Source organism: Thunnus albacares, chromosome 15, assembly GCF_914725855.1.
Source record: "Thunnus albacares chromosome 15, fThuAlb1.1, whole genome shotgun sequence".
In the NCBI taxonomy this organism is placed as follows: Eukaryota; Metazoa; Chordata; class Actinopteri; order Scombriformes; family Scombridae; genus Thunnus; species Thunnus albacares.
In genome coordinates, this window is record NC_058120.1 from 26,555,815 (window position 1) to 26,567,621 (window position 11,807).

Below are 11,807 nucleotides of genomic sequence, written 5' to 3' on the forward strand. Positions count from 1 at the left end.
CAATATTTATTTTTTTTAAAAAGCACCGCGTAACGCGTAAAACAGGCTTATAGTGAACGGACTTGAACTGCGATTTTCTCTTCCTCCCATAGTCAGACTGTAGCCACCAGCCAGCTGTAGGGACGGAGATACAACAGACTGCATCGATGCCATCTCGGTAATTTTTATTTCCTTGTTGGAATAAAACGCACCCATCAGACTAAAGATTTATAAAGTCTGTTAATATATCTGTTGACTTTTGTTCTAAAGTTCAGAGCTGTTGTTCTGTTATCAGATTTCCTTAAAGATCACTTCAGGTTAAAGATGAAAACAGAAAGTTGAGATTCTGAATCAACAAACCTTAAAAACGTCCTGCTGTGAGTTATATGTTTGTTTCATCAGCTTGATTCAGATTATTTTCATCATCTAAAGACAACGTAACAACAGTTTTCATCACGTTTGTGTCTGCGAGTGTTAAAATGATCTGATAGCAGTAGAGATGGTAGTTATAATGATGTGTTATGTTGCTTTGCTGACTGCATTGGTGGAATAAACGAAACTCCAGAAGAAAGAAATACGAGTGTTTATCAATTCTCTTATCGGTTCTTTTTCATTACTAAACCATTGAGGGGGTTTCAATTATTGTTAAAAAAATAAAAATTCAGAACAAGATTAGAATAGATTAGATGTTTTAAACATGACGAAATGTCGTTTCTTGCAACAGCAACAGTCATGTTTCCATCAGCAAAGTCACTTTATAAATTCAATAATATCTCACTTGGAAGAAATAAAAAATGTCAATATAATAGAAAATATCCATGATATTAAAATACTGAGTGAAGTTTAGAAAGAATGAAGAGCGCAGACATCAGTCAGTATCTTCATCCTGTCCTCTTCCTCCCTCTGCTGCTGGTTGAGAGGAGGGGCTGTTTCAGCCAGTAAGTAAATTTACAGGAATTTGACAAATTTTAATATACGTCACAAAGTAAGATAAACACAAACACCAACAAATAGAGCAGAGGAGAGGACAGAGAAGTTAGCGCGAACATGAATGACAGCAAAACGTCAAGACTCAACATAGTTTCCCCGTGTGTCTCCTCAGGAGGCGTTCAGGTACAGTGGTGAGTGTAGGTCACCCGCAACTTCGAAAAACCCAATACACAAATTTGACTGTAATTAAGCGCAGAAAATAGACCTGACAGCAGTGTGAAAAAACATAAGAAAACCCTTAAGTCTAATGAAGATGGGACTAAACTACTAAACTACATTTATTTGGCAGCTTTAGTTACTTTTCAGATGAAGATTTGACATAATTTGACACAACCTTTTTGGCTTTTGACGTCTTACATAAAGCAGTGTGTAGTCGGGGTCATATTTCACATGTCTATGAGTTGTTAACAACTCCACCAAATAGTGATTTTTACCTCTAAACTTCTCACATGGTTTCATTTTTATAAATGTTCAAATTAGGGGTGGGTGATATATCAAATATACTCGATGTATCTATTATAACAGTACTTTATTTATCTTTATTTAACTTTATTGTAACAGCAGTTCATTTAGTAGTTTAGTATTTTAGTAGTTTACAGTAGTTTAGAGGAGATTTCAAAATATCAAGATATATATTGTTTATCGCAATATAATATAAAAATATTGCAATATTTTTTATAGGCCATGTTACACAGCATTACTTTGAAGTTAATATTGCTTCTTGAAATAAAATCAGCACAATAATTTGTACCATGTTTGATTTTAATATGTTATACAAGAGTCTTTGTTATTTGGATTAGTCTATTATGAACTGTTAACAGGCTGCTCCTGACTTGCCTGGGTTGCAGAGTTATACTTAATGTCCCAGGTGATGATGAATACATGTAGAAAATTCTTACATTTGCAAATGTTTCAGTTGACGTTATCTTTTGATTCACACTCACTGTCAGATCAGTGTGCACAACATGTTATTTGATTTATTGCTCTCAGCCCTCATGTACTCAGTGACTAGTGAGGAAATGGAGAGAAGTTGTGTCTGACTGACAGCTGATCTGTCAAATGTGTAGAAAAAAACACAGATTCTGATTGATCCTGTTGGTGTGTTAATGAAGTTATTACTGCTGGTAAAGACAAATGAACTCAGGACATCTAGTGGTCACATCAGGCAGTGCAGAGTCTGACATGAGAACACAAAATGGACACAAACCGAAGTACATTCATGGTGTCAGTGAACTTCATAGACACAATCAGACAAGATTTATTTCTGTAGGGAAGGTGGGCTGATAATTACAACTCATTAACACCAACATTCATGAACTCATGAATTGGGTTTCTGTTTGCCATTTTACTTATATTAGTTGGGTGTGTTTGTGTGCAGGTGAACGCACACAATGAATGAGTGTGAGGAGACAGAGGAGGGGGTCCATCCCTCTGAAACCCCTCTGTGTGGGCAACATGACAACCAGACCAAAGCTCAGAGGTGAGATGAGGATCTCTGACTGTTTAAAATGACTTTTTCTCTGTGAGATTTCTCCTGTTTGCTCCTGAGTCACAAATCAGCAGCAACATTACTCCACCATCTTTAGTCAGAGTCAAAGATGTGTGTGTGTGTGTGTGTGTGTGTGTGTGTGTGTGTGTGTGTGTGTGTGTATGTGTGTTGTGTTTACAGCTCAGTGAAGCAGCAGAAACCAGACTCTCTGGTAGTCAGTGTGCACAGACGCAGGATGAAGTCATTTGAGCCACCGTAAGTCACCATTCTGTTACTTTATAATATTAGTATCTATGTTGGTTAACGTGCTGCTTTGCTCTGTGACCTGTGTAAACAAGGAATAACTGTTCCTCCATTCAATACATCTCTGGTTTCAGCAGCTTGTTTTGTTAGCTGATCATATTTACATTTATCTTTTCTGTCACTTGTATCCACACTGACAGACACTTGAATCAGTAAAATCAACTGACCACAAATGTTATAATAATAATAATAATACTAATAATACTACTACTACTACTACTAATAATAATAATAATAGTAATAATAATAATAATAATAATTACAATTTCTGTTTTATTCCAGCACTTGATATCAGCAAGACAAAACAAATCAATAACAACAGAGCCTGTATTTATCAAACTGCTAAAAGTTCAAATTTGGACTTAAGCGAAAGATAAAAGTTGACAAACTTGAGAATAAAAATTATTGATCAAACTTGTGTTGATATAAAATGCTGTTAAATGTCAGAGAGCTGCAGAGGTCTGTTAAGTTGGTTCAGAGTAGATCTTAGATGACTGCAGTACAGAAAACAGAGCTGAGCCTCCGTTTTCTGTCTGATTGTACAAAATATAATTGGTTGTGATGAATAATATGTTAAGCAGCATCATTATAAATAGAGAAGTTTTAGTCTATTATTTGTCTTTGAACATTTGACAGGATGTTACATCACTTTTTCCTGTTTTTAGCATTTATCAACAAACAATCAGAAAACATCTGGTGAATCTGTCAACATCATTAAAATCATTCAGTGGACACAGAATCAAGAATAAATCTGACATTGATTTTATTTGCAGTCACTTTCTAATCATCTTTATTATCTGAACTTGTCAGTGTGATACTAGATTCTCCTCCATTATATGATCTCTCTGACGTATATCAGACGTTGACGAAGCAGAATTTTGTTTCCATTTCAGCCAATTTCCTATTATTTCATCTATATTTATATATTTATATATTATAACATAACAATGATTATTATTTGCAGGCGGCGGAACTTTCGTTATTATCCCTCCTCAGATTCAAAGAAGAAGGTTGCAACAGCTGATGGTGATTCAGTCTTGTCTTTAGACAGTGGGTGAGTCAAACCTGTAACTCACATATACATTCTTTATGCAATATATTGATGAAACTGTCAACATAATTATAATTCTGTGTGAGAAGAGGAGAGAAATCATTCAAGTGGCCACAGAATCAAGAATAAATTTGATTTTATTTGTAATCACTTTATAAGCATCTTCATCATCACTTCATCACTTGTCAGTGTGATACTAGATTCTCCTCCATTATATGATTTCTCTGACATATATCAGACGTTGACGAAGCAAAATTTTGTTTCCATTTCAGCCAATTTGCAATTAATGCCATTCTTTTTTTTATATTTATACATTATAAATATATTAGATTGTTGTTCATTTCACATTCATTATTCCTGGAGGTTTAAATATTTCCCACAAATAAATTGAATTTATAATTATATATGTTCTTGCAGAATAACATACCACTGAATAAACTGTAAGAATTATTTAAAGTATGTACAATATGGCAGATCCATATCATCAATCCATATCTCTGATTGGTTATTCCTTCATGTGATCACTTGAGAGTTGCTCTTACTGTAAATGTTACTTTTACACTTTGCTTTAAGTTGTCTCTTGATAAATGTGTCTTATTGTTCAGACTCAGCAAACAGTTGTTTTACTCCTCAGTTGTTTCTTTACAGCGTTCTGAAGTTTGATAAATACGGGTCCAGACCTTATGGAGACATAAACTTGTGTATCATCATCACAATAACTGAAGTCTACATTGAGTCTGTGGAAGAAAATGTTGTTGGTTCATATTAATTTTTACATGGAACCATTTTAATTGTCTTGTTTATTTGAGGTTGTTTTTACAGCCACATACATATTAACTAACTATTGAAGACAATCTGAATATATCATATATCTCCTTCCATGTGTTCTTATGTCTCTGTCTGAACGCCACCTCCTGCCAACTCCTTACAACACCTCTGATCTCCTAAATATCAGTACAGATAGAAGTGATTTCCTCAGTTATGAAAGTTGATCAAATGTTTTGAGCTCTTTGTCCTAAAAGTGGAACCAAATTTGCATCAGTGTGAGAATTTTTGTCCAGTTGGTAGTGATTTCCTTCTCTGAGATGTTTGATAAATATAGACCTGGACCAGCTTTGCTTCTCTGTTGCTTATTTTCTCCAGAAAAAATCATTTAAGGATCCTTTTGATTGAAATCATATACAGTCACACATTAAATCCATAACCTCCTTTGGATTATTTCACACACTTTTCATATTTGAAATGAAGTTGTTGTTGATTGTAATGTTTATTTTCATACTTATGAAGAAGTGTCATAACTATGATTATTACTTGCTGCAGGCTGGGCTCTCTGGAATCTCTCTCCTCAGATTCAGAGAAGGATTCATTTTGGTCTTCAGACAGGCGGTGAGTCAAACCTTTAACCCGTATATACAATCATTCACACAGTTTTTGAGAATCAATTTCTAGTGATCTTTTTTGATATCTACTTCAAAGTTTCTGTTTATCCAACAGTTGCTGTGACTAGATGGCAAATGTTCTAATTTCTCACTCTGGTGACTTTTCTTTTGTACAGCTGTGTGTCCTCGAAAGAGAGGACACGTTCATATCAGCACGATATTGACTTCAAAAAGAAGTAAGACTTTACTAACAGTAAAATGTTACTGCATTCATAAATATTTTGTAAACACACACACACATAACTCACAGTTTAAATCTTGGTACCAACTGTGTGCAGTTTATAGTAAATCTTTTGTTTCTGTGTGGAACAAGTTATAAAACCAGACCTTCCCTTTACCAACTGTGTGCATTGTTGAAATGTTTGGATGTAACTTTGATAATAGACCAGAACCTTGAATGGCAGCTTGCTGCTGAGTGAATGAGCAGTAAATTATAAAGCACTTTGGATAAAAACATGAAGTCATTTACCATTTATAATTAGTTGTCACATTGCAGTTTGGGTTAAAAACACTACTTGGGTTAATGTGACAAAAACATCAATAACTTACTTAAAAGAAGCAAACATGGATTGTTGGTGGAAAACAGGAAACAATATAATATTAGTAAGATGATGAATATTTATAATCTTCACCATCTTAGTCTAACATTTGCTAATTAGTACCAAAGTACTGGACAAATTAATATTTTACCTGATGACAGTAGATGAAAAGTGAAGAAATAACCAAAGTTGTTACAATTCATCCTGAGATGATCCTGAATATCTGAACCAAATTTCATGACAATTCATCCAGTTTAGACATTTAACTGTGAATTAAATCTGTCAACCTCATGGTGACGCTCAAAGAACAGTCAGAGGATCAACAAAGTCAGTAGGATTTATCCTCTGGGGATCATGAATGTTCATCTAATAGAGCAGTGTAAGTACTTTATCAAACCACCTGTTCAATGAGAATCAACATGTAGAAAAGTGACATTTTCATCTGCTTTGCCCACAGTGTCCCATCCACCACCAGCATGTTTTACACAAACACAGCACGCTGGTAAGGCTAATAAAATGAAAGCTGTCTGAATGTAATCTAACTTTTTTATCTTAGTTTTCCACGTATCCTATCCTCTGCTCATCCCAGTATTAAGTTCTGCATGTTTTTAATTCAGATTGTATCGGCTGCATTACATATTGTATGTGTTGGATGACAAATTAGTGGGTAGATTTATTTAATGGTTCAGGTGGATTTTGTTGTTTTGTGATAGAAGTGGCTCTCTGACTGACTGTTTCCTGCCAGTGCAGCTTCCATGAAAAAAATAGTGAAGACATTAAATTATGTGGACATCAGCTTGGTGTATTTGTATAATTGTACTTGTCTGAAAAACAATAGTAATGTTTTTAAAATAAAACATTTTGATGACAAGAAACAACTGAACTTGTCAGTGTGATACTAGATTCTCCTCCATTATATGATTTCTCTGACGTATATCAGACATTGACGAAGCAGAATTTTGTTTCCATTTCAGCCGATTTCCTATAATTTCATCTATATTTATATATTTATACATTATAACATAACAATGGTTATTATTTGCAGGCGGCCGGACTTTCGTGATTCTTCTTCCTCAGATTCAAAGAAGGATGCAGCAGCTGATCGTTATTCAGTCTTGTCTTCAGACAGTTGGTGAGTCAAACCTGTAACTCACATATTGATTCTTTAACACACTTTTTGCAATATATTGATGAATCTGTCAACATAATTATAACTCTGTGTGAGAAGAGGAGAGAAATCATTCAGTGGCCACAGAATCAAGAATAAATCTGTTATTGATTTAATTCATAATCAATTTATAAGCATCTTCATCATCACTACATCACTTGTCAGTGATACTAAATTCTCCTCCATTATTTGATTTTTCTGATGCACCAAATGTTGATGTAGCAGAATTTTGTTTCCATTTCAGTCAATTTCATATTAATTCTATTCCATCAGAAAGAAAAACAAGTTTTACATCTTCAAGAATCAGGCAGAGAAAGCAGTGCTCAGTTTAGTTTTGGTGATGATCAACTTCAGGTTATAGAAATATGTAAAAGTTTATAGATTTTTTTTGTTGTATTTTGGATTATGCTTCAGGAATATGAGGTTATAAAAGATTCAAGAAAAAAAGATTTATTCAAATGACGATCAGATATTCTTTGGGAATTCATATATTTGCACCATGTTAATTGAGATGTGGGGCTGGATTCATGTTAGATGGAAGGCTAGTATTGTGAGTTTACAATAATACAATATTTGATTTACCAAGAGTTGTTAAAATATAATGTAAAAGGTAAATGTGTACAAAAATGGGCAGAAGATATCTGGCAATCACCAAAAACTGAGATTTATTTATAAAATGAATACAAATATGAAAAATATGTTGAATATAATCTGTCTGAAAGTAAAAGATCACTGTGCAGAGATAAGATGTGACATACTGACTCAGCATTTTGAAATGGTGTGATGTTCAAATTATGTTCTGTGTTTTTATTAGGGAAAAGGAAAAGACAGCCCCCCCCACCACCCAAGAGCTTGTTGTTGGAAGTAGTTCTGAGATAGAAACAAAGTCAACACACCTGCCAGAGGCTGTCTAGACCAGTCCAACTACAACTATCCAACCTGCAGATGCTTCAACTCCTCCTCTCCTACTGAGCAGAATCAGAGATATCCTCTTCTTTAATTCATATATTCTTCTTCCTTGTTTAAACATGGTGCCTACTTTACCCAAAACTGAAACTTGTTAAGTATAGGTGATGTGGGTAAAAATTTATCACTGCCAGCTTGACTGAGTGTCTTTTTGCCTTACAGTAAAACTGATAAGCTCGCCTTTATGGTATTCTGTACTCTCACTTATGTATTGATATATATCTCCTCTTTGAAGCAGCTCTGATGCTTTGGGGTCTGTGCTCTGTGCCTATATAAATGTAAAGTTGTATTTGAGTTGCTAACACTATATGCTATATTTAGCTAAGATTAACAAGTATCAATGACTTCAAAACAATTTTTCATTGTGAAAAGTTTGCTTGCATCCGTTTGTCTTCCCTGTTTTTCTCAGCTGGATGACAGGAACTCATCCCAATGACATATTGCCAAAATCTTCTCTCTAAGTTTTATCAAAAATAAACAAGGATAACTTGAATTTCTGGATTTCTGCAGGTAACTGATATTAAAGGATTTCTGGTTATTTCATTTAATATAATAGTTTCAGTCCGTTATTGCTAGCTGCCACTGAATGCAGCTTTGAATATTGTGAGATTACTGGTGCCAATATGAGTAATTGTTTGTTAATTAGATACAAAAAGCATTACACTAAAACTTAATTAAGCTAAGAACCAGCTATGATCACACTGTGATTGACTGTGCAGCCTTTACAGTCTGTCCTCTGTTAAAATGTAATGATGAGTTTGTGTTGTAAGTTTGCACTTTGTGTAACGTCACCAAGTCATGACTCAGCCAGTGTTTGTACCTGCACTTTATGGATTACTGTCCCTGACTACTGTCCTTTTTATCCCACTGCTTCATTTATTATGCTGAAAATGATAAACTACACCCCTTGTTGGATTATTCTGCTGAGAATAAAATCAAGTGTTTATACATATGTTTTGTTGTTTGTGTCATTTGGAAAAAGTGATTCCTCCATGAAGAGACAAACACAGGATGAACGTCGACTGGCATTAAAATGTGTGTTTAAGCTACTTTATTCATCAAACCATTCTGCAACTTCTTGAGTAAATTTTACTTTCATGTAAACATGCTTGTTTTAAGATAACAAAATATGCTATAATATGATGAAAACATCTTTCATATTTTTTAAATTCCAATCAATTTTTTTTTGTCCCAATTTAGACAATGTGGTTTAAAATGTGGGACAGTCATACAGTGCTGATTGAAAGTTTATGAACCCTTCAGAATTTTCTGTATTTCTGCATAAATATGACCTAAAACGTGATCAGATATTTACACGTCCTAAAACTAGATAAAGAGAACCCAATTAAACAAATGAGACAAAAACATTAAACTTATCCATTTATTTATTGAGGAAAATTATCCAATATTACATATTTGTATGAGGCAAAAGTATGTGAAACCTTGCTTTCAGTAACTGGTGTGACCTCCCTTTTCAACCAAATGTTTCTGGTAATCATTTATAAGCCCTGCACATCAGCTTGGAGGAATTTTAGCCCATTCCTCCTTACAGAACAGTCTCAACTCAGGGATGTTGGTGGACTTCTTGGCATTAACTGGCTGCTTCAGGTCCTTCCACAGCTTTTCTATAGGATTAAGGGTGGGACTTTGACTCGGCCATTCCAAAACATTATCTTTCTTCTGCTCTAACTATTCTTTGGTAGAATAACTTGTTTGTTTAGGGTTGTTGTCTTACTGCATGACACACTTTATGTTGAGCTTCAGTTCACAGACAGATACCTTGACATGTGCTGGTACAACTTAGAACTCATAGCTCCTTCAATGATTGCAAGCCGTCCTGGTCCAGAGATACTGGTCCTGGTTCTTGATACTACCATCACCATGTTTCACAGATGGAATAAGGTTCTTATGCTGGAATGCAGTGTTTGCTCATCGCCAAGCATAATGTTTCTCATTCAAGCCGAAAAGTTCAACTACGGTCTCATGTACAAAAAATAGGATCATGCGAAAATGACTTACAAAAACATAATTTTAATAATCATTACCTTATATAAACATTATCTGAAAGTAATTACAAGCAACTATCCAATAGATCTACAGACTTTTCCAATGAATGTATGAGATTTACTGTATATAAATAGTATTTGACAGTAATTACAAGCAACTATCCAACATATCCGTCTGACACTCTTCTTCAGAGGGATATTTCTTATATATTGTGTGTACACTGCCATCATTCTTCAGAACCTGCCACTTATGGGGTGCTTGAGGCTAAAGAGAGCTATTGTATTTAGGTCTTGATGCACAACATATTGGTGTTGGGGCTACATATCAAATCAAATGGTGACAAAAATGTATGTTTGTTGTATCCTATGTTCCATCCTAATGCTGAGGAAAGCCTAGGGCTGAAACCCTTTTTTGCTGCTGTGCATCATTAAAAAAGTGATATACACTTATTTGTGAGGGCTGACGACTTAATTTGGGTTTTTTTGTGAGATGCTGCCATGACAGTGTTTTTTGTTATCATACATATTGACATGTGCAACACATGCTTATTTTAAAAAAGATAAGTAATTTCATTTCAAATTCTGAAGGTAGCTATAATAAAGGTTGTAAATCCACCTTAAAAATATTGGAAGCTGTCTCCCAATGCATTTGTTTTAGACCACAACTTGAAATTGCATATGTAGCATCCATGCAATTTTTTCCTTGTGACGGTGTCATTTTTAGATCTAGTTTTTCTTCTCTAAACATTAAGACCCAAAGTGAGTCACAGTCAGTCTATGTTCAACGAAATTCAAGGCCCTCATTTCTACAGGTCAAAGGGAACAAAGAGCAAAAAGCAGAGATACTATAAGGTGAATAAAGAGGGACCTCAATATGAGTAAAGCTTTACAATGGCTTACTTTTTTTTTCTTTTAGCAATAGGTGAGAGATGTGTGAAAGACTGGGATTTGATGCTAGGACTCAACAGTTCAAGTGAGGCTTGAGCTTTGATAATATGGGTGATGGGATGTAAGACATTAAAATAGTTGAAAAAACATACAAATGTAAACATAGAAAATGTGTCTATTGTCTCTATAGTCTCTGTGCTTCAGACAGATCAAGAAGATGTGAGCAGATTCAAATGAATGTTGTACAATCATTGGATGAATTAGGCTGTGGGGAGATGATGTCGACCAATGATATCGTTTGAGTTCTGGGGGCGGTACACCTGTTGGTGTGCAGGTACTTTTAAGAGCATGATACATATTTTCTGCTTTTGTATTCTTAGGACAAGGCTTGCTGAGGCTCATTGCAGAGGATCATAGCCATTGTTGGAATTCTGAAAGGAAGTGGGTGGCTTTCAATCTGTCCTATGAACTTGAGGCTTTTTTTAGCATGCAGATTCACCTATTTCCATGGCTAAGGAAAGTTCAATAAATATTTGTCAGAGGTTGGGGACTCACGTCGCATGACTTGACGCGAGTCGCAAATTTGAGGACTCGCGACATGGTTGACTAACACTTATAAGACTCGACTTGACTTTGACTTGAGGCAGATGACTCGAAAAGACTTGACAGTTTTTATTTAGCTGCATCACCTGTTTGCATTATTGTAGATATTGAGCATGAACAGCTAACATTTTGAGACATGAAAGGGTGGCTTCTAGTGAAGTGTGTGCAACCCAGGCTTTGAAGACAGTGTCTAGCAAGACCTAGAAAACAATGCAAGACAGGACTGAGCTCAAAGCTTGTTGAAAGCATTTTCCCATACCTGTGCTGATATTCTCTCACGCTTAATATTACCAGACCGTTTCTGATTCAGACAAGACAGCTTATGAATTGACAGCTTTTCATGACAGAGCTTCACTGTTCTGTTCGCAGTCCCTCACTAGTTCAAA

The 11,807-nt window shown here is 35.0% G+C and overlaps 1 protein-coding gene across 1 annotated transcript in view; it reads left to right on the forward strand.

Moving 5' to 3' along the window:
- LOC122998243 overlaps positions 1-8,874 on the forward strand; it is a 171,533-nt gene extending 162,659 nt beyond the window's left edge. The window contains exons 41-43 of the mRNA XM_044375019.1: positions 5,368-5,427; positions 6,836-6,922; positions 7,773-8,874. Coding sequence (XP_044230954.1) covers positions 5,368-5,427; positions 6,836-6,922; positions 7,773-7,872 — 247 coding nt within the window. The 3' untranslated portion in view covers positions 7,873-8,874. The remainder of the gene's footprint in view (positions 1-5,367; positions 5,428-6,835; positions 6,923-7,772) is intronic.
- The last annotated feature ends 2,933 nt before the right edge of the window (positions 8,875-11,807 follow it).